This window comes from Plectropomus leopardus, chromosome 1 (genome assembly GCF_008729295.1).
Source record: "Plectropomus leopardus isolate mb chromosome 1, YSFRI_Pleo_2.0, whole genome shotgun sequence".
NCBI classification, from domain to species: Eukaryota; Metazoa; Chordata; class Actinopteri; order Perciformes; family Serranidae; genus Plectropomus; species Plectropomus leopardus.
The window spans coordinates 27,626,421-27,649,338 of NC_056463.1; the positions used below are offsets into that span (position 1 = coordinate 27,626,421).

A 22,918-nucleotide genomic window follows, 5' to 3' on the forward strand; every position below is an offset into this window, starting at 1 on the left:
ATTCCGAGCCAGTATTATTATTATTATTATTATTATATTCATTATTATTTATCACTAAAAATGCAAATTCTAGTGTGCGTCTATAGTTCCCTTGAATTAAAATGCCTGCTTCTCTCCAGCTTATCTTTTTCCTCATCAAGACAGTCAGTGAGCTGGTGGAGAATGTGCATCTACATAAACACACAGCTCACAAGCAACCTTTTTATGCCTTTTTCAGAAGTGAGATTTCACTGAAGGAGCATAAAATTAACATCAAATGACTCCAAAAAGCATCTCATAATCATTAAACCAAAGCAGAATAGTTATTTAGTGATTTTTTTTATTTGTGACATTTTCTGCTGGCTGTTAAGTGTTACTGGACAAATTAGGGCTTGTTGAAAGAGACGGACATGATTATCTTCCAGAAAAAGAAAAAAAAAAACAAATTATCTGCCTGTTTTATGCATTAAGCTGGTTAACACTGCAGTGAAATGACATTTCCTGGAAATAACTGATTAGCAATATGAAGCATCAGATAAGCTGTTTAGTTGTTTAAGACTTAACAATCTAACATTTCTGAAAGCCATACATCACATTTTTTTTAATCAAGTTATGATAAATCCAAAATAATAATTTGTATAACACTGTCATCAGTGAAGTATTATGTTCAGTTGGGCTGAATTATGTACAGGAATTATAACTAGTTCAACTTGAGACAGATTGGAGGGAACAACCAACACATGGACTGATTATTTAGCATTATATTAACTATGTTAGACAGTACAGTACATACCCTTCAGATGGGTCTACACTGCAAGGTGTAATCATTTAAAAGTCAGTTTTGCCTGATGAAAACAAAGTGATAACAGTGAGCTGGTTATTATCTTCACTGCCTCTCACAAACTGTCACTTGGGTGGAGCTGTGTTAGGTGAATGAGATTGGAGCTGAAGGCAGGCAAATTTATTATACAGCAGAGTGCTTTGCATGTTACAAAGGTAAAAGCACAAGAAGCAAAGGATAAAAACAATAAAACCAATAAAATAGGCAAAATAGCACAGAGTAAAACAGTAAAACAAAGTAAAGATTAATTTGATTTAAAAGAAAATTTAATTTAATTAATAATTTTAAAAACATTGGTAAACAGGTCGCTCTTTTGCTTGAATTTAAAATGAGTCGGCTTTGTGTCAAGTCTCAGTTCTTCTGGTAATTTCTTCCACATTTGAACTACAAAGAAGCTGAAGACAGCTTCACCATGTTTAGTTTTGACTCTGGAAACAACCATTAATCCAAAACCAGTCAACCTGAAAGGTCTGCAAGGCTCAGACTGCGTCAGGAAATCTGATAATTATCTTGAACCAAACTGTTCGGGGATTTATGGGAAAGAAATAAAATGTTGTCATTGATTCTGTGAGAACCTGTGAACTTATGAAGTGATCTGAAAACTGGAGTAATATTTTGAGCTCTTTGGTTTTGCTCTCCTGAAGGGAAAAATGTAACCCAAACCAAGACTTTAAGCTCGGTCTTTATCTTCTTTGTCGTAGGAATTGGTCAGGGTGTTCCTGTTGTGGCTCTGATCTTTGAGGGGGGTCCCAATGTGATCCTCACTGTGCTGGAGTACCTTCAGGAGAGCCCTCCTGTCCCTGTGGTGGTGTGTGAGGGGACTGGCCGTGCTGCTGACATTCTTGCCTACATCCACAAGCAGACCGAGGAGGGAGGGTAGGACACACCCCCACACACACAACCAAAGGACAGACACGGGTGGGCGGGGGAAAGACGGCTGCGGTTGCCGTGCCACAGCTAACTCTGTCTGTAAACTGTTTTACTGATGCCCCCACAGAGAATGAATGAAAATCAAGGTTTCAGCAAGTGCTTCATTAAATATTAAGATTTATGTTTAAAAATAGTTGTAAAAGTTTGAGGATTAGTGATGAATCATTTACTGTGTTGTAGACGGTGATGTTCCTTTTTTTTGCAGTTCCTTTGATGGCAGCATTGTTGGTGACACTTATCTATTTCTGTCCCAGAAGCATTTTGAACAAGTCAGCCACAGCCCAGTCTGTAATAAAAGAGTTAAAAATAGTTGAACCTGGGACAGAGTGCCATTAAAATCTGCTTACAGGCGTGAATTAGCAAAGAAATTTGCACGCACTTCTGAGAAAGGTTGTGAGACAATCATAGATGACCACCATGCATGTCTTAAACCTAAGTGTGTCCATGAACTCAAACTAGTTGTGTAGTTGAGGATTTGTTGATATCAATCAATTAATCAAGTTTAACTTTTAATCTCAGAGTTGCTTTTATGGAAAAAGTGTCTTTTTGTTGGTTGACATGCATAAAGTATTTGTCCACTCCTGGCCATGTTCATACAAAAAGGTTGGGAATTTTTACAGCCTGTCACAGGAGACGTGCACAGATCCAGAGCAGACATGATGAAGGTTTTGTCCATTCCTCTAAAGTTGTCTTAATAGGAAAAGGCTGATGGAATGTAGATGTGGTAAATAAAAGTAGTACGGAAAATTGCATAATAGAACAAAGAAAACACTTTAATACACTTTGAGTGATCGTGAGACTCCACGATGCTGCTGACGATTTATAATGTATACTGCAGGAGGAGATTATTCAGCAATGAAATCCAATTTCTACGTGCTTCTTTCCAAGACATAAAATCAAAATAAATGAATGCAAGTGATTGAAGGCTGTTCATGCACTGCAGACGCTGCCCAGGTGCGGTCTTTTACAATTGTCTTTGAATCCTGTTGAAAAGGTTCTCAAAACGTGTTCTCTGTGTGCTCAGGGTTTTGTCTGGCTAAGTGGAGACTGAGGTTGCATCATGTGCACACACTTGCATGTTTACCGTGTCTTCAGCTGGCCTAAGCAAACACTTTGTAGAAGCAACAATTTGAAGAGTTATAATAATTCTATTATTAAAAACATTACAACTTTTTGTACGGGATCCCTTTAGATCTGGCCCGATTGTTACATAGATAATCAGTGGTGTCTTCAATGTGAATCCAGGGAAAATACATTTTTATCTGAAATTTCCGTAGTGCTCCCAGTAATATTTGTTCCTAAAGAGTACTGAAGTAGTAGATGACATGACCTGGTTAAACTATGTTTAAGAAAGAGAACATGACTACTGAGTACTGATCTACTGAATCTTGTAAAACAATTTAATTCTTTTGGCAAAATACTATTTCCACAAAGCTAGATGTCCTCCTGTTGAGTAATCCTGTCTCACACTCTTTTCATAAGGCGGTCTAGCCTTTATTTTTAATATTTTTTATTTCTAATTTAATTAATTGGCTTTTTTCAGTATTTGTGGCAGATGTGTTCTCAGATGTGTTGTAATTAACTGATATTATGTTTTACAAATGTCTATTTGAACTTTATCGATAAAACGTGAAAAACGTTGATATAAAAAGAGCTACTTTATTTCCTATTCATTCTTTTCACTGGTACAAATGTTTTAGTCCCTGCATTCAGGCACACATTGCAACAGCGTTTATAAATGCTATGTGGTGATTTAAATTATATTAAAACATCAAACAGCAGGGAAAATGAGTTATTTATTTATATATATATATATTTTTAGTGATTTGTTTGCTTTAGTGAAAAAGACGTTATTAGTGGCAACCCTGTTGCTTTGTTGATGTCAAGCTGTAAACAAAAATGGACAGCTCTTTCCTCCCTCTTCGGCAGTTTTGGCAGCGCCTTTCTCTGTGCATTGTGCTGATTAGGATATAGCACCGCCACATCAGCTTTCTGTTACAAAGGACAGATCCAATAAGTGCACTGCTAGTTAGAAAGAAAGTATTTTTCATGAAGACACCCATGAGAATTTTTTCGAGAGCTGGAGATTTGACGGAGGCAGCCTCCGCATAGTTCTCCGTGCAGGAAAAAACCCTGGCGCTGGAATTAAACCTGTGTTTTAAGCGTTTAACAGCTGTGTGGGTTTGAGTCGTGTAACCGTTTTATAATGTATTTCCTTTACAGTCGTCTTCCTGATGGAGTGGAGACTGACATCATCGCAACCATCAAGAAAACGTTCAACTTCAGTCAGAGCGAAGCCATCCATCTCTTTCAGACTCTGATGGAGTGCATGAAGAGCAAAGAATTGGTACATTCATACAAACTTTTAATTGCATATTTTAATCCCTTTCATACACTTGTAATTATTCATGTTCATCTTTTATTTAACTCTTCCCAATATAATGAGTGCAGCAGTAAAATAAACTTGCAAAGAGAGTTTTTTTGATAACATTTCTGCTAACAGAACACAAAAGCTTCTGGAGAATTGAAAGAAACTAGAGAAGCTTTAGACTAAATGAACAATTTGAAGCCACAGAGACAACTGTGATGGTCCCACTATTAGTTTTTATAAAGTCATATATCACATATCACATACTCTTGAAACATCTGGATAACGTCTGTGGGAACATGTTGATAAGTGCTATCTTGTTTCTTGAAAAACAGATCACTGTGTTTCACATCAGCTCAGAGGAAACCCAGGACATTGATGTAGCCATTCTGAGGGCTTTACTCCAAGGTTAGTGCATGACTTCTCTCTGAACCTTTTTTCCCCCAAACAATTTCTTTAATAAAGGAACTGAGTCACAAAAGTCACATAAAGTTGACTCAGACTATTCATACGCTGAGGCTGTTGGCATTGGGAAATAAAGATTTCGAGACTTTGTAATGTTTTCATTCTGATATCGATATGCTTTGAGAACAGCGTTCCCCCCCGTGTGCCCTTCTCTTTGTGTTCCTGAGGAGATCATGTTGCCCACATTCACAGGGCCTCTTAATACCAACACTGTCAGTCACTTTGCTGAATGTCTCAGTCCAATTCCTCTCTTTTTGGAGTCTGTTAGAGAAAGAGAAAAAGTTGGACATTCACCTGAGTGAGTCTCACTTTTTCTTTCATAATGCTGTAGAGGATCTTTGTCTTTAAAAAATGATAATGCACTTGAAATAAAAAGAAGAAAAATACCCACTTAATGATATTTTGAAACTAACTGTTGTATGAACATTGGCATGCTTCCGCTCAAGTATTTAAAAAATTATTCACCTGAAAGAGGGGTGTTTGTGCTTACTGAATGTAGAAGGGCGCAGCAGCTTTGATAATTCAAGCTTATTTAGACAAAAGCAAGGAATTTGTGAGTGACTCCAGCTGATCGATAGTCTGGTGGAACAGGTTTAGACACTCAAAAGACAAACGATCTGTGAATGAAAATGTCCGCTCAGGTAAATATTTGTCCTCCTAAGGCGCAGTCATCCTGGTCAAACAGTAACTCATCCTCAAAAGGACCCTGGAGTACAAAAGCTCTCAGGCCTCCTTAATGATATTGAGTGCTGCTTAAAGATCTTTCTCTCTGCTTCTGTGATTCAATTCACTTAGCAGGTGGAATATTAAATGTGAAGTTTTAAGAAGTTACCAGAAATGTCAGCGCTGTTGTTAAAGGAATACTTCACCCCCCACATAAATAGTTGTATATCAATTAATCACCCCTCTGTAACTTTTAATTTGTGAAGAACACTTTGTTTTTCTTGTGTGGTGAACAAATAATCCAAGAACAGTGAAAAGTCTTGATAAATTGAAGTCATAGGGGTCTGCCTTTAAAAACAGCAAGTTGAATGAACTCAAAACTTATCTATGTTATCTTTTAAGTCAGACTCCATTAAAAAAAACAGTAATTTTACCTCTCTGAACACAGAAGTTTTTGATCAACCCACTACCTCAATCCTCAATCAATTAGTTTGGGGTATTGTGTGACTTTGGTAAATCTGAACTACCCCTTAAAAAACGCCAAAGTCACACAATACCCCAAACTAATTGATTGAGGATTGAGGTAGTGGGTTGATCAAAAACTTCTGTGTTCAGAGAGGTAAAATTACTGTTTTTTTTAATCTGGCTCTGAAGAGAGCGCATGAGCATACAACTTCATAAATGAGACTTGGATTATAATGCCCGAGTTGTGTGAGAGTTTGTAAACTGATGTTTGGATGTAGGGTTGCTGTTATTTTACACAGGCCCCTATGAATGAAAATGAATCAAGAATTTTATGAGTTTTTGGATTCTTTGTTTGCCGTGGAGGCATGCGTGAAAAAAGTATTTTCCCATGAATTCACTAACTTGGGATATGTACTAATGGTCATTTGAGGTTGAAGTATTCCTTTTAAAGCTGAATACATCCTCTTTTTCTCGTGTGTAAGATAATGCAGACAGACCACCTGAAAACTGGTTATTTTGAATTCAGTCGAGTGAATTTATTCCAATCGGATTGCCACTGAGATTCTTATTTGTCATCTGCACAATCAGTTCTGCGCCCAGTGATTATGATCATTTGATTCAGATGGATCCTAGAGGACAATAAAGCAGATTAGTGTGGAAGAGAGCCGTACACTGAACAGGGATTCACTTTGTAGTCTAATCTGCTGCGTTGCTGTATTAGTGTGTAATTGACTGTATTACTGCCCTGGCCCTGCTCTACTAACCCCCTCTAATCCTGCTAGCTGGCTAACAGGAAATACACAGTTAATAAGGCTTTACTCGCCTGGCAATTAATATCTTTGTATATGTTTACACGTGGCTGTACTTGTGTATTTCAGGCACAAACGAGTCTGCCTTCGATCAGCTGGTCCTGACTCTGGCCTGGGACCGCGTAGACATTGCCAAGAATCATGTGTTTGTGTATGGACAGCAGCTCCTGGTATGTATGTGTGTTTGTTTATCTGTGTGTGTGAGCCACAACTTTCAGGGATGTTTGCTTAGCTCAGCATTAGCTCCAAACCTTTGGACTCGCCCAAAGTGACCCCAGAATCTCTGCTAACCACAATCGACTGGACTTGGGCAGGCTGCCACGAACTGCTTGTCTTGACTGTAACATGAACCATATTACAGTTGTCTTCATAAGCTGCCCTCACTGCTTTTGTTTATTTTGAAACTTGGGAGAATCCTGGCTTTTGAGAGAGGATAGATGATATTTATTTATGTTTCCTCTGTGTGTGTGTGTGTGTGTGTTTTTTTTTCTCAATGTATTTTTTATTTTTTTATGCAGACATATTTTTGGTCTGCTTTCTCACTGTATTTGTTTTATAAATAATCATTTGGTTCATAAAAGTATGTTTATCTTTGTTTCTGTGTGTAGGTGAGCTCTCTGGAGCAAGCAATGCTGGATGCACTCGTGATGGACAGGGTGGATTTTGTCAAGTTACTCATCGAAAACGGTGTCAGCATGCACCGTTTCCTGACAATCAGTCGGCTGGAGGAGCTCTACAACACGGTAACATTATAAAACACACATACCAGGGCTGTTTGTAAAGAGTATTTCCTTTTTTTTCTTTTTAGTGTTGTAAATCTTTTTTTCATATTTCTATTTTAGAAACAACCTCCCAACAACCCAGGTCTTCTCCACCTGGTTCGAGATGTTAAACAGGTGAAGTTCGTCCAGTTTTTATCGTCTGATGTTAACTAGAGTCTGGTCACTCTCACTCACCACTTTTTGTTTCTGTACCTTTTTGCAGAGTCATCTGCCTCCAAATTATAAGATCACGTTGATTGATGTGGGCCTGGTTATTGAGTACCTGATGGGCGGGACTTACAGGTGCAACTACACCAGGAAACGCTTCAGAATCATTTACAACAATCTCCATGGCAACAATAGGGTGAGTTAGAACTGTTGCAACGAGCCAAGATCGCATTACATCACCTACCATGGGGAGTGTTTATTGTTCTGCTGCAGCGCTGTGCTTTCTGGTAGCTGTATGTTTTCTAACTATTGAGCAAAAGTGAATGCCAAAGACCTTTTTATCTGTTTTCTCTGGTCATGTCACATCACTTTCAAAAATATTTGCGTGTTTTCACTGCACACACACAGCCCAGTTTTACAAAAAGACCATCTTTCTAGTGGTGTAATTGGTTTGTGTGGATGTATTAAAAAATTTGCAGTAACATTTCATACATTGTACTACTGATGTTAGACCACAAACCTGTTGAATGAATTGTGAACTGTAGTAAAAGTCAGTGGCAGTTTACTAATTTGAAATTGTTTTTTTTTATGTTCTGGGCAGAGGTCAGGTCGCCACACAGCAGGTCCTGGTTCTCATTTGAGGAAAAGTCACGAGTCTTTTAGCATGCAGGCTGACAAGAAGGAGAAGACAAGGCACAACCACTTCATCAAAACTGCACAGCCATACAAACCTAAGGTAAGTGTTCAATAGAAAGAGCAAGTCTTCTTCAGACTAGAGCATCCCACATGCCTTAAAACAAAAAAGTCTAGAGAGAAAGATCTTTCTCTGCATCTAAGTGTCATCCAAGTGTTTCTGCTTCTACCTTTCTCACTGCTCCTTCTCTCTCTTCGTAGCTTGAGTCTTCCACTGAGCAGAACAAAAAGAGAATCAAAGAAGAGATCGTGGACATAGATGACCCAGAGACGCGGCGCTTTCCCTACCCTTTCAATGAGCTTTTGGTGTGGGCAGTGCTGATGAAGAGGCAGAAAATGTCGCTCTTCTTCTGGCAGCATGGAGAGGAGAACATGGCGAAGGCACTGGTGGCCTGTAAGCTTTGCCGATCGATGGGCTACGAGGCCAAGAAGAGCGACGTGGTGGACGACACCTCAGAGGAGCTGAAGGAGTACTCAAAGTAAGTTTTCCTCTGGCTGTAAATCATGTCAGGTAGATATGAAATTCTCACATTTTTTTCATAAAAGTAATGGTATGAATTCAAAAAACTGTGCTGGTGTGTTTGGGTGTGTTTGTTTTCAGTGAGTTTGGGACATTAGCAGTGGACCTGCTGGAGGAGTCGTTCAGGCAGGATGAGACTATGGCCATGAAGCTGCTCACCTACGAGCTAAAGAACTGGAGCAACTCCACCTGTTTGAAGCTGGCTGTCTCCTCCCACCTGCGGCCCTTTGTGGCTCATACCTGCACCCAGTTGCTGCTGTCAGACATGTGGATGGGACGGCTGAACATGCGCAAGAACTCCTGGTACAAGGTTCATGTTCCATCTAGATTTTTATTTTTGGTAACAAATGGAAAAACAAGGACTGGAGGCAGTGCTTTGCTTTTCAGTGGCTGCAAAGGTTTGACAGTGTGAATTATTAGTCTAATACAAACATTAAACCATCCTGTAGTGGTTTAATATTTGTATTTGGTGAAGTTTTGCCAACAGGTGCAGTGTTCCAGAACCCTGAACAAAGGTCTGTTTTATCTAATCCCAATCTCACTTAAAGTACTTCGAGGTGTTAAAATGCCACTGTGTTGAATGATTCACGGTGATACAGGGAACAAACTGTTTATTAAAACTCTTTATCTCAAGTGTTGACCACGATTGCCAGTTCAGGATAACTACGTTGTTGACTAATTGAGGTCAGAATGGTCAAGGTCACACACACACACACACACACACACACACACACACACATATATATATATATATATATATATATATATATTTATATATTATATATATATAATATGGCTCATGTGTTCACATTACTTTTTATTTACCTAAGAGTGTCATCAACATTTTAACAACAAAACGCCAGTATAAAGAGCAGATTTTTTCCCTACCATTTTATGACTTGGGCGAAGTACATCAAAAAAAACTACGCTAAATTGTATTTATATGTGATATTTTAATATTTTTTCACATTACAATTTCCTTGTCTGAGTATTCTTAAGATTAAAATTAATTAAAAGTTAATTGCTCTTTGATCGGTTGTTGTAGTTACATTATTATACTATTAAATAATCGTTATATCAGTGGCATTAAATGGTCTTGTCCATGGATTTAGGGGGACATATTGGAAAAAAAGAAATATAATAAGTATGTAGTGTATAATCACCTGAAAGTAAGAATTGTCATATTTTCATTACCTTAGAATGAGCCATTTATATCTACATTGGGAGTTTTCATATGTCATATTGCATTGTCGTGTTTCTACAGTGGCCCAGAATGGACAAACCAAACACATTTGTTTTTTCACATTAGCCACCATACATGGAAGCCCATCTGCTACAAGAGTATTGGAAAAACACTGACTTTTTAAATGCAAAACTGCTTTAGTCAGTGTTTTGGCAGTTTGAATCCCTTGTCCATTTGTTTTGGAGAGGAAGATACCTCTGCCAATAATGTGACTGGCAAAATACTGTACCTCTTTAATGTCCGGTTTTAAAGAAATCAGAGGAGGAAAAAAATGAGCACACTGACATGTGGTGGGTGAGCCGTCCCTCTCCAACATGCAAAACAGCATCAGGGAAACACTGATTTTGTAACATTAAACTGCTCTATTTGGTGTTATTTTTTCCCACCTGATCTTTTTGATTTGGAGTGGAATAGACCTCTGTGGATAATTTGGCTCCTGTTGAAAGCCACATGAAAAATAAAACAATGGGGAAAGTTTCATCTAGTTGCAATGTGCAGTCCTCACTGCTAAAACCCCTGTATCTTACACACTGAAACTTAAAAATGACAACAGTATTGTTAAGCGCAATTGCTTCTGGAACACTATGTCATCCACCAAAATTAGCTGTTGTGACAGGTCCTCGCAGGTGACCTCTTTGTGGGAATTTTCCCAGCGAGTCTTGAACCCTGTTTACTGTACTGTTTTTGTCACTGGTTCTATAATACAGGAAACATTCACATTAGTTGAAGCAGTTTAGTTGTGCACTTGGGTAATAGAACACTTGGGATTCATTAGTGTGTGTAATTCAAAAGACTCTTTCGACAAATATAGAAGCATCCACCCACATGAGTGTGCATTTGTCTCTAGGTGATTCTGAGTATCTTGGTGCCTCCTGCCATCCTCCTGTTGGAGTACAAATCCAAGGCTGAGATGGCTCACATCCCTCAGAGTCAGGACGACCACCAGATGACCATGGAGGACAGCGAACACAACTTCCAGAACATTGCTGAAGACATCCAAATGGTTCGATTTACTCAGTCCTTCTGTTTTTGTATTTTTGTCCTTCGCTTTTTCCTTTTAGTTTGAAAGATGCAATATATGATCCTAGCGTGTCCAAAATAACAGGCGTTATGTCTGTTGTATAAAAAGACAGAAATCACATTTTTGTTGATAAATAATCTTTTGCACTTTGAGCCTTAAATTCCTTTCTTTGTGTTTCTTTTTAATCTGCCATTTATTTGCTTTCTTTTTTTCACTCACATTCTCCTCTTTATTTTCTCTCTGTCTCTTATTCTCTCTCCACATTGTGGCCCGCTGTTATCTAATTTGGGCCTCTTTAACCTCTCTGCAGGATGTGTTCAAGGAGGCCAGATCCCACGACCACGTGGAGGCAAAGAACGACATGGAGACACACATTCGCTCCAGGAAGCTGCCCTTAACCAGGAAAATTTATGCCTTCTACCACGCTCCCATTGTCAAGTTCTGGTCCAACACGGTATGGAGATTACAGAAGAGAATACACACACACACACACACACACACACACACACACACACACACACACACACACACACACACACACACACACACACACACACACACACACACACACACACACACACACAGTTGTCTACACATCCATTCCACCATCTTTTTTATGGTTGTTTATCCAGGCAGGATTCAGGGCGACAGGAGAACAGACCAGTTCTTACCCAGGAGTAGTAACTTAATACAGGTTGTTTAAGATTTCGCTGTGAAAAGAAGAACATTTGCTTGATCTTTTCCTTCTGATTCCTTTGGCGAGTGTAGTTCAGTAGAAAGAAAATAATTCATACATGAAACTGCTCACAGCAAGGTCTGTGGATTATTTTGAGTAGCCTTGTTATGATTTCAGAAAGAGACACTGCTGCTGAGCTTTTCAGTCTATTTTGTGGCACTGCATCTCCATTATTTTGGAGGGAAGGAAGATAATCTCCAACACTTGGTATCTCACACCAAAACAATCCAGATTGATCAATAGCACTGCAGGTAAAAGGAAAAATATTTATTTTTGATTTGGACTGAACTGTCCCTTTACTGCTTGAGGCTCCCTTTACAAGGTCAGACACATCCCTGCAGATGTCACTCTGTACATGAATACCACAAACAAGAGAAGGGGACAAGGTGCAACCTTATCAGACACCAACACAGAAAGTTACAGGACGCTAAGAATGGAGACATAGCTCTCTCACTACATGTATTTTAACATTCACAGAGTGGACGGATACTCTCACAGCACCGCCCACAGGAAAGCTAAGGGAACACAGTCATACATTTCCCAACGTCGTGTTAAGATCCCTCTAATTTCTGTGAGAAGTATTTCTTCTGGATTGTTAGCAGAATCTAATACAGAATTGACAGATTTCACTATGTTTTAACATTGCTGGAAACATTTGGGTTAATTTAGGGGTACAACTTAACACAATATGTAACAATGGTCTAGTTGATTTTAAAGACTTTGATGCAGAAATGTTACTTATCATATTATACATTTAACTTTAAAACGCCTCCTTATAGACCACAGTCGGTCAAGAAAGTGACAGATGTAGCAATTAAAGCTTATTTTAGACCAATTTTCATGAATACACACTCATTACTGTCACGTTTACAATCCTGCACGGGATTATCACTCATCTTTCTTACCTCTTCTAATGTTTATTTATGCACACAAGCCTGAGGCTGGTTCTCAGGAGCCTGGGAGTCATCATTGAGGGTTTTATTTGCATCAAAAGAGTTGTTTTTCAGGCTGTTCAAGACTGAGAGGCGCTGATACCATCAGTGAAACTGCCGGTCGATATAATGCAGCCTGTGCCCGAGCTTATCTAGATCTGCCTTACCTGCTTTTCAACACATCAGAGCAGCTCACAACCAGAGCTTACCCATCAGATAGGATGTGTTAATGGCTGATTTTCCAACGGTTCACACCCTCTCATGTTAAGGTTCAGCAGCTTCTCAAATCCAAGTTGTACCAAGAAACTGGACGTGTGTGTCAGAGTGTGCGTGCGTGTGTGTGTGTGTGTGTGTGTGTGTGTGTTTGTGACTTTACCTGCCTATATGAACAAACTTTCCCACAGTCCGGAGTATGGTTGTACAGAAGAGCTCCTTTCTGTGTCAAAAGCAGGTCAAACTTCTGTGGGGAGTTTGTGTCCTATTAGGAGACAACCATGTGGCTTGAACCTGTTTCTATAGAAGAAAACAAAAAAGAGAACACAAGTTTAAATAACGTACTGAAATTTCTTACATCAAGTTCCCTCAGCCTTGTTCAGACCAAAACACTCAAGTTGAATGAGTTAAAAAAACATGACTGAGAGGCTACAGTCAACAGCAGAGGCTTTGAGAGGCTGTACTTTGCTTTGAGTTACATGCTAATGTGCTCACAGCGACAGTGCTAACATGCTGATGTTTACTTTGTTCACCATCTTAGTTTAAGAATCTGAGCTTGCCTTTTGCTAATTAGCACCAATCATACGCTAGAGCCTGACTCATCAGATTTTCAAAACCGATACCAATTTCAGAGCTGGAAAAAAAAATGTTTTTTTGACATGGCAGCTGATATAGTGAATTTTTGAACTGGAATAAAAATAGAAGTTTTCTATGTAGAATGAGCACTGATTTTGCACAGAGATGTGCAGACAAATCTACTCAGGCGGTTTTTTTTAAATGAATATCTTTATTAAAGAAAATTTAACATTTTTATACATAGTCGATTCTAGAAATGAACCAGTGACTTGATTTGTCAGATCCATGGCATATTTTTGCTTTGCAGGTATTTGCAAACACCTACATCACCATCTTTGGAGAGGCAGTTCCACACTTTACTGCACTGTTCACTGTCTCTTTTCAGCCCTCTTTAGGTAATGGAGAAGATAACATTTAATTTAGGGTGGGCTTTTTTAGGATGTAGAAATAACAGTTTATTTTAACTGGACATGTATTTTATGTATAAAATTAATCCGGTGCATCTGAGGTTAGGAATGTCATCAGTTTTGGTGGAATTTGGTCAAAATTTGGTTAAAAATGTAATTTGTCCACCAAAAAATGGTGGACAAATCAAAATTTTACCCAATAGTAGTGCCAGATGAAAAATGAAGGGTTCACTATGACAGTTTATCCTGAGAGTGGTGTGAATGTCGTGTGCATTAAGATCTGTTTTGGCCTGTGGAGGGCAGAAGAACACACAACACTAATGTCACTTCACAGTACGAATTGTTGTGACTTACATGAGGTTGATGGGAGGTGAATAGCCTAATTACGTACAGTATCTATCTTAAATGTTGCCATAAAAATACAGAGTATTCCAGCTTTAAATTAGTATGAGTAGGATAAAAAAACGTCCTTCTCTTTTTCTTATATAATCCCCTGAACCACTCACCCCTCCCTTCTGAGAGCAGAGTTTGTTGGGAACTGTGATTTTCACTGGAGACGGAGAAAATGAAATTCCTCCTCTCTCACACAGTCCTTATCCACATAGCAAACCGCCAGCTGAGCTCTGAGGGCTCAGAGGCCTCGGTCAAAATGGCAGGCTATTTGCTCTCGACTCAAAGCGCCATGATGAGGTTCAGCCCCCTCAGAGGGCCTCAGCTGACCTCGTCTCAAAATATCTCAGAGAGAAGAAGCCCCTCTTTGGAGCAGTCTGAATTTAGAGGCTCTTAAGTATCATATATATATATATATATATATATATAATATATATATATATATATATATATATATATATACAAACAGTAGAAACTCACATCACCAACAATCATGGCGCATGTAGTTTAAGAAACTACAAGAAACTTATATTTTGGGGACAAAACAGAAGTGTTTTCATGAGCCCTAACGCCTTGTGTCTTTAAGATCGTAATCTGGGTAGTATATAGATCTGTTTTGGAAGCAAGTAAGAGAAAGACACAACTAATTTTTAATGGTATTTTTCTTCTTTTTTTTAACACAGCTTTTTGAAGGATGCATAACAATGAGGCAAATTAACTACAGCAAACAAAGTAAACATAAATGTCTTTATTAATGTAAAACCACGTCTAGCAATGTAATTCGTAAATTAAATTAATGACAAAAATTAATGACATACTTGTCTAGGAGGAAGAGAGCCAATTCGAGGTCAGTTTTGAATCCTTTCAAATCCCACAATACGTTCCATCTGTTGAATGGCCATCCAAGGATGGCTCGTGTTTTCACCTCTGTCCCATTTATTTATTTATTTATTTATTTATTTATTTTCTTAGGTCTGTTCTTTTTCTCTCTGATGATCCTGCTCCATCATCAGCTATAACCAAAAAAATGCAACGTCAAAAATAAAATTCTCTTAAGATAAATCTTCCTTTTAGCTGGCTAAACTACTACTTAGTGAGAAACTTTGCCTGGTTCATCTGTATCATCTGATTTTGCTGGCAATCTGTTGTGTTGACAGGCATTAAGAATAACTATAAGAAATAGTTGATCTTCTCACTAATGGTCCTGTTTGCTTTGGTCATATAGAGGCATGAGTATTAAACTGAGACATAACCAGTTAATATCTCAGCTTTGAAGTTTTTTGGAGAATACATTCTTTGCTTAAAGTTGAAGAAGTGTGGTATGTTATGTTATTATTGTGTGTCTTCCATCGTCAGCTCTTTTACCTGGGCTTCTTGATGTTCTACTCATATGTGGTCCTGGTGAAAATGCCCACGTGGCCTTCTCCTCAAGAGTGGGTGGTCATCCTCTACATATTTACCTCTGCCATTGAGAAAATTCGAGAGGTATGTGGAATAAAGATTTTAAGACGTGTATTATAATATAATTAAGGAAGTGAAGTTACCATGTTTTCTGTAGTCCTTTAAACTCCACCATTAACTTCAAATTAACTAATCTCTTTGTCATTATTTCCAAATTTCTTCTCCTTCTCCTTGTCTTTTTCTTCTCCAGATGTTTATGTCTGAAGCAGGCAAAATAAGCCAAAAGATAAAGGTGTGGTTCAGTGACTATTTTAATGTGTCTGACTTTCTGGCCATTGTGACCTTCTTTATCGGCTTTGGCCTGAGATTGGCTGGAGGCGAAGCCTTTGTCCCCGGGAGGACGGTGTATTGTCTCAATATCATCTTCTGGTACGTGCGACTCCTGGATATTCTGGCCGTCAACCAGCAAGCTGGACCGTACGTCATGATGATCGCTAAGATGGTGAGTTCTTGTGAGAGTGAGAAGTCACACAATGAAATTAACATTTTTGTACACAGCTATTTTTCGTGTATTCACATATTGCTCATAAATACGCCTTTTTATTAAATCATTTTAAACATTCACATTTAAATAGCATTGATCATCATCATGCTGTTAACAGGTATTGTAACCTGCTGTGTTATCCTGAGCAGCCCCATCAGTTGTAGAGCAGACTTTTCACCAGGCCTGCTATCATTTTGTTCATTTCCTGTGCTCCATGTTGTAGTTTTACCAAAGTATTCATGTTCATGTTGTTTACCCTCTACAGAATATTGGATGAAATGATTTTAAATATACTTGCTTTCTTGCAGAGCTGAGCTAAATACGAAGCTAGTGACATCAGATGATTAGCGTAGCATTGCTTAGCTTAGCATAAAGACTGGATGCAAGGAGAACTGCTGTCCTGGGTATGTCTGAAGCTAAAAAAAAAAAAAACAAACTACTTACCAGCACATTTAAATTTTACCAGCACTGTATATCCTATTTGTTTAGTCTACACTACCTAACTAACAAAAGTACAAAACAGACAACCTGGTTTTTAGGGAGTTGCATTTAGAACTATCTTTGGTTGCGCAATTGACTTCCGACAGTCTAATTATTGAGCTGATAGGCTTTTTTCTTCCTGTAGACACAGCCGGGCTGGCCATTTCCCCTGGTTTCAGTCTTGAAGCTAATCTAAGCTACCCAGCCACTAGTTGTAGCTTTTTTCTTTGTAGAGCTCTCTGAGTGTTTTTGATCTTCTCATCCAGTTCACACCAAGAAAGCAAGTGTGTTTTCCTCCTCTAAAAAAAAGAAGATTTAATTGGAACACAAGTTTTCATCATTCATAGCTTTTAAGTAAACCTAAAAAACCCTTCATCATTACTTTGTCTGCCCTGGGGATTTCAGTACCGACATTATCAGGACTTTTTACCCAGCTGCTGTAATAAATAATTGCATTGGAAACAGGCGACAGCAAATCAAAGAATTAAAGAACGTGGCCTGGTTTTGATTTTTTCTTTTGTAACAAATCGTTGTATTAAAAGTGAAGGGACTGATTTTGGAGTGCTGATTTTGGATCCCCAGAGTAGACGTGTGCACTAAAGAAACTCTCTGGATGTACATTATAAGTCCAATATTGTTTCAAGTAGTTATAATACCATCAGTCATGTCTTTGATTCAGCATCTGTAATATCTCTTGCAGGTTGCCAACATGTTTTATATTGTGGTGATAATGGCTATAGTCCTGTTGAGCTATGGCGTACCTAGGAAAGCCATTCTGTACCCACACGAGGAGCCCAGCTGGACGCTGGCCAAAGATGTGGTCTTTCAGCCGTACTGGATGATGTATGGGGAAGTGTATGCCTATGAAATCGATGGTAAGGACGATGAGGATGGTAGGGGAGATTACGAGGGTAAGAGCAGTTTTATTCAAACATACAACAATTAAGTAATTGTCACTTCAGTTAAGCGCATTTGAAGCTTGATAGAACAAAACACTTGGCTGTGTTCATAAGGTTTCACACACCATTGAAATTAATCACGTTTATTACTGTCAATATGACCCAGAAACCCAGAAAAAGTCAGATGTCAGTTGACAGACATTCAAAATGTTTCTCTGAAAAAAATCTATAGTTCCAATTCAATTTCTTGTACCTGTCAGTGTTTGCAGTGAATGTGTCAGCTTTTTAAAAAAACTTTTTACATTTACAGTTAATTTCAATTAATGTTTCAGGGGCGATGATACCAATAGCTGTTACCGCAGTTTAAACATAAAAATTAGTACATGAAATAAAAATCTCAGCAGGGTTTTATATTAAGGGGACAGTGTGTAAGATTTTAGGGGAGTTGAGGGCATCTAGCGGTCAGGATTGCAGATTGCAACCAGCAGGAACCTCTCCCAGTCAGAATTTCTCCAGTGTTCTTTGTTCGGGAGGTTTTAACTGGGAGCTTAATTATCTGCAGGGGTCTCTTCCCCCCCAAAACAAACAGACCTAGTGATTTACACTGGTAAAACACTGAATACAGCAGTTTCATGTCACAAATCAGTATTTTTCCACTGCTGTTCAGCTAGCCCAATATATCCTCCTAAATGTGACACTCTGAACCTTAAAAACAATTAATATTTTAATGCCATTTTAAGGCAGTATTGTCCTTCTCTTTCGTCTTAGTATTTATCCGTCTGAGTCAGATTTAAACTCTCACAGGACAGAAAGTTAGTGACAGATATCGCAAACGAACAAGATATCATTATGGGGAATATAATTTTCTATATTTGGGGGTTGTATGTGTTTGCACATCCTGAAAGGCTCCTCCTCTTTACAGTGTGTGCCAATAACAGTGATCCACAAGTCAAGCCCCTGTGTGCAGCAGGAGTGTGGCTGACTCCTCTTTTACAAGCAGTCTACCTCTTTGTACAGTATATACTAATGGTCAACCTCCTCATCGCCTTCTTCAAGTAAGTGCACAACATTTCAGTGCTAAATCCAGAATAATGTGGGTACTGATTAGTCTTGTGTTAAATCTTCAAATATATTCTCATCTCATCATCATCCTCATTGTCGTTTCTGTACTCTGTTTTCCAGCAACGTGTATCTGCAAGTGAAGTCCATTTCTAATCTGGTTTGGAAGTACCAGCGCTACCACTTCATTATGGCCTACCATGAGAAGCCTGTCCTCCCACCGCCCTTCATCCTCCTCTGCCATATCTACTCCCTCTTCTGTATGTGTAGGAAGAGGAAGAAGGAGCATACCTATGGACCAAGTATGACTACACTTCTGTCATTTTCTGGCATAAGCCTCATGTCTGTTAAATGTTGGTTATTAAAAAGTAAGGCATTTTATACACATGTGATTGGCATAACAAATATTTGGCATTTAACTGCTTTATGTGCACAAAAGAAGACTATTTAACAAATATATGCTTAGCTGGGAAATAAAAAAAATCTCCAACAGTAACAAGCATGTGCTTTCCTTCTCTCAGAGCTGTTTCTCACAGAGGAAGACCAAAAGAAGCTTCATGATTTTGAGGAGCAGTGTGTGGAGACGTACTTTCATGAAAAGGATGATCAGTTTCACTCGGGGAGTGAGGAGCGCATACGTCTTACCTCAGAAAGGTGGGACTGTTACTGCTTTGTGGAGTTTTCTTGTGAATAAACAAATGTTACGGCTTTTAGGTTTTAGGTCTTTAGGTCTCCCTGCATCCTCATCTGCTGTAGTGAACTAGCACTTGAGTGGAGAATTAGCGCCACCTACTGCTTATCTTCATGACCCCACTCCCTGTATTTGTATAATAGTAGTGGATGAAAAAACATAAATTTGTGCTTCCTTTTTCATAATTTCTAAAAATTGGGTTAAATTGGGATGGAAACCCAACTACTGTTACTCACGAAGAGTCATAGTGTGTGTTCTTGAGGTCTAACAAACTTGTGTGCATGTGCATCCTTTTATTAGTGCCTTAGACAAACAGAAACAAGGATCACTCATACCACACTGCTCAGTGGCGCTTCTTGAGTTAAAATACTCCACAGTTTACCTTTAAGGCTTTCAAAATAATGTAGTGCTTGACATGAAATCAAATGAATAATATAACCTACTGAATGTACAGTAATTGTGAAATTGTGAATATTATTGTGAAAAAAGTTCCTTAAATTACAGAAAATGTTAAAACTTTTCAAATGAGTCGGTGAATATGCCATACTAGAGCTTTGGTCATTTATTAGAAATAAAGAAATTGGTCCTTTACATTTTATTCTTACCTATATAATAACATATATGTAAATTTTAATCTCAAATTAACAAACGTAGGTAAGACAAGCTGACCTGTGAGAAACTGAACCCACTGTTTGTCATTTCCAGGGTTGAGACCATGTGTATGCAGCTCAGGGAGGTCGGGAATAAGGTCAACTTTATAAAACGCTCTTTGCACACATTGGACTCCCAGATAGGCCACCTGCAGGACCTCTCTGCTCTGACTGTGGACACTCTGAAGACCCTCACAGCTCAGAGGGCGTCGGAGGCCAGCAAAGTCCACAATCAGATCACCCGGGAGCTCAGCCTCTCCAAGAACGTGGTCCCCAGCATCGCCCCCGTGGCAACAGACACTGGCCCCCACTCCAAATCTTCTGTGATAGGCAAACGCAGTGTGGGGGCCTACTTTGGCTCCTCCTTTCCCCAGTCAGGAGTCAACATTGCAGATTCTCTTTTTGGGATTGGTACAGGGGGAGGGGCTGGGACGGAAAGTAGTCGGAGAGTCGAGCCCAGCCCAGGAGCAGGACTGGGGCTGGACCCCAACCTGAATCCAGCATTGAGTCCAGAGAGGAGGGGGTTGTTTGGGCTCGGGCACCTTGCTGCAGAGGCTGGCTCCTCAGGCAGTGTTGGCTCCAGTGCCTTTGTCCAAAGTGCTGTGGCCATTTCCCCTCCGGAGCTGCGTCTCCGAGGCCACTCTCTCACCCAGAGTAAGCTGACCCGTCCACAAGAGCCGGGCCTTTCCGACTCCCCATCCAGCCTGCCCAATGTGCCCTCTCCCGGGGCTCAGTTCCACATCAGCAGCACCCCTTCCCAGCCCAGTGGCTCCAGCCACCCAGAACTCGCCCTAGCAGGGCTTTACCAGCAGCCTCTCCAGCCAGACAGCACCACTGTAGAGTTTGGGGCATTTGTGGGTAAGTATGAGACTCAGGGTGAATCTGTTGTTGATGAGGAGTTGACAGTGGAAGGTGAAAACTGTGTGTGTGTGTATCCTACTGTTGTCATTATCTCTAAGACTTCGGGCTCTGCTCAGCCTGCTTGCTCGCCTGCTTGTACTGCAAAGCCTGAGAAGACAGAGGGGTTAGGAAGGGGGAAGAGAGAGAGGAAGGTGGGTTTGGGGTACGTTAATGAGGCGTTTTGTGACGACGATGGAAGATTGGGCTCTCTGAGTAGACAGAGTACAGAAACTGAGGTCCCACTGGCTCCTGAAGCTGAATCCTCAGCGGGTGACTTGGTGCTCGGAAATGGCAACCTGCCAGGTTGTGCCCCTGCTGTGGCCCCCAGGAGACCCCACAGACGGAGGAGCAGGGCATGCAATGTGCTAGGACCACCTGCCCCATCAGCGTCCTCCTATGAGGGTCAAAATGGGTCAGATGTCCCGACTGACAAGAGGAACACGACAAGAGAGTCAAACACAGCCAGAGGTTTGAATTTCAGTCTGAGCTTAAGTTGAGGACTGCGTCTGCCGGGTGCTCGGGCCTGTCCATTTCCAGATCAGGATTCCAGTAGACCTTTCCCTGGTACCCTTTTCTCTCTTTCCTATGATTTGTCTGAACTTCTTGTCTGACTTGTTTACTCTTTTTTCTCGTGTGGTTCTGAGGTTTTTTCATATGTTCATAAGTGTCTCGAGCATGAATGTTTTGTTGGCTGGTTTTCAGCACTAACTGTGATTAATCAAGGAAACTTCAGCAGGTGGAGGTGAGGAGTTTCTCATAAGAATCAGATGTTTGAACTGTGATTATTTTACCATTTAGATCATCTCACCAGATTGGGCAGGGTGTCTTGCTCCGAATGCAATTGTCTTAAATTTCATAATCAGACTAGTAAAGAAATCTCTTTCAAATTGTTCTAGCTAATATTGTTCTGATTGTTTTGGTGGGATTTTGTTACATTAGGCAAACATGAAATCAGTAGAAAAAAAGTAAAACATCCTTTTTATTTTGATGATGTGACAGACTGATTAAACAATTGAAATATCCCAAATGTGAAATAACAATGTTTTTTTTTGGTTTCAGGACATAAAGACAGTCTGGACCTCCAGCACTCTACACCCAAAGAAACCTCCACCTCCAGCAGACAGCAAAGCCCGGTCACACAGACCAGATCGCAGGTATGTGTATGTGTGGTTGGATGGACCCTTTTCCTTTAAAATGTTTTGTTATAGGTGTGTTTGTTCAAAGTGTGCTCCTGTCATATTTGCCTTCGTGAGGATATTTTGAAGCTTCTTGATGAGATCAGACAAACACTTGTCCCAAACACTTTTAAGGTCCCACAAGTAAATTTTCTGATGTGGAAGTAAAAACTTGCGCCTCCTTGGTAACATGATGTAACCCACCTTTCAATGTTCACCGTCATTTACCTGTTACAGTCAAATGTGTCGCAACATATTAGAAGAGATGGTAACGCAGATTTTATTAAAACTGCTCGAATTGATTACTGATGTGATCAGTAAATGATGTGATCAGTCCATTACCTGTTGAGCTCAATCACAGAGACCTTGATGCGTCTCATCTTGTTATTAATGTAGTTAGTAGACAGTGGTCTAGCTTGGGTCCTTGTTTACTTCCTGTCAGCTGATGTCACTCACATATGCTGCAAAACATTCTACCAAGAAATGCAAAGGGACCCATTTACAATATTTACGTTGTCACGTTGTAAGTTTGAAATGGTCGATAAAACGCTGCAGGATACCATGAAGTTGTGTATAGTAAGATTTAGCCTGATAAGATTAAACTTTATGAAATTAGGCATTAATCAGCGTTTCAGAATAATGTTTACTTTCTCACACCTTTTTATGTATCTCTGTGTGTTTTTGCGGCCACAGGCTCAGCCTGAAGGTCATGGTCATATCAGAGCAGTCAACTCCTACGCTGGCTTCACAGAGTTTGACAGAAACCCGGCGTTCCTCCATCCTGACTCCAGTAAGATCACAAAAATAATAAAAAGAAAATATCTGCTAAGCAGCGTAGTTTTGAACATATCCAATCATTTTAATTTTCTGCAACCCAAAAAACAGCAGCTTCATCTTTTGACAGTGCTGGTAAATGTTCAGTATCCCTGCTGACACATG

General features: G+C 39.6%; 1 protein-coding gene across 5 annotated transcripts in view; it reads left to right on the top strand.

The window, feature by feature from the left end:
• Nucleotides 1–22,918, top strand: part of trpm7 (transient receptor potential cation channel, subfamily M, member 7) — a 62,697-nt gene that overhangs the window by 29,224 nt on the left and 10,555 nt on the right. For 4 of the 5 annotated variants that reach the window (XM_042512896.1, XM_042512780.1, XM_042512971.1 and 1 more), the window contains exons 8-28: nucleotides 1,522–1,696; nucleotides 3,974–4,097; nucleotides 4,454–4,526; nucleotides 6,590–6,690; nucleotides 7,129–7,263; nucleotides 7,363–7,416; nucleotides 7,505–7,645; nucleotides 8,051–8,185; nucleotides 8,344–8,621; nucleotides 8,744–8,972; nucleotides 10,753–10,908; nucleotides 11,237–11,380; nucleotides 15,537–15,665; nucleotides 15,832–16,083; nucleotides 17,306–17,516; nucleotides 18,427–18,559; nucleotides 18,687–18,865; nucleotides 19,085–19,217; nucleotides 19,960–20,762; nucleotides 21,864–21,958; nucleotides 22,673–22,769. In XM_042512896.1, coding sequence (XP_042368830.1) covers nucleotides 1,522–1,696; nucleotides 3,974–4,097; nucleotides 4,454–4,526; nucleotides 6,590–6,690; nucleotides 7,129–7,263; nucleotides 7,363–7,416; nucleotides 7,505–7,645; nucleotides 8,051–8,185; nucleotides 8,344–8,621; nucleotides 8,744–8,972; nucleotides 10,753–10,908; nucleotides 11,237–11,380; nucleotides 15,537–15,665; nucleotides 15,832–16,083; nucleotides 17,306–17,516; nucleotides 18,427–18,559; nucleotides 18,687–18,865; nucleotides 19,085–19,217; nucleotides 19,960–20,762; nucleotides 21,864–21,958; nucleotides 22,673–22,769 — 3,777 coding nt within the window. The remainder of the gene's footprint in view (nucleotides 1–1,521; nucleotides 1,697–3,973; nucleotides 4,098–4,453; nucleotides 4,527–6,589; nucleotides 6,691–7,128; nucleotides 7,264–7,362; nucleotides 7,417–7,504; nucleotides 7,646–8,050; nucleotides 8,186–8,343; nucleotides 8,622–8,743; nucleotides 8,973–10,752; nucleotides 10,909–11,236; nucleotides 11,381–15,536; nucleotides 15,666–15,831; nucleotides 16,084–17,305; nucleotides 17,517–18,426; nucleotides 18,560–18,686; nucleotides 18,866–19,084; nucleotides 19,218–19,959; nucleotides 20,763–21,863; nucleotides 21,959–22,672; nucleotides 22,770–22,918) is intronic. The other variant, XM_042512817.1, reaches the window with a different exon arrangement.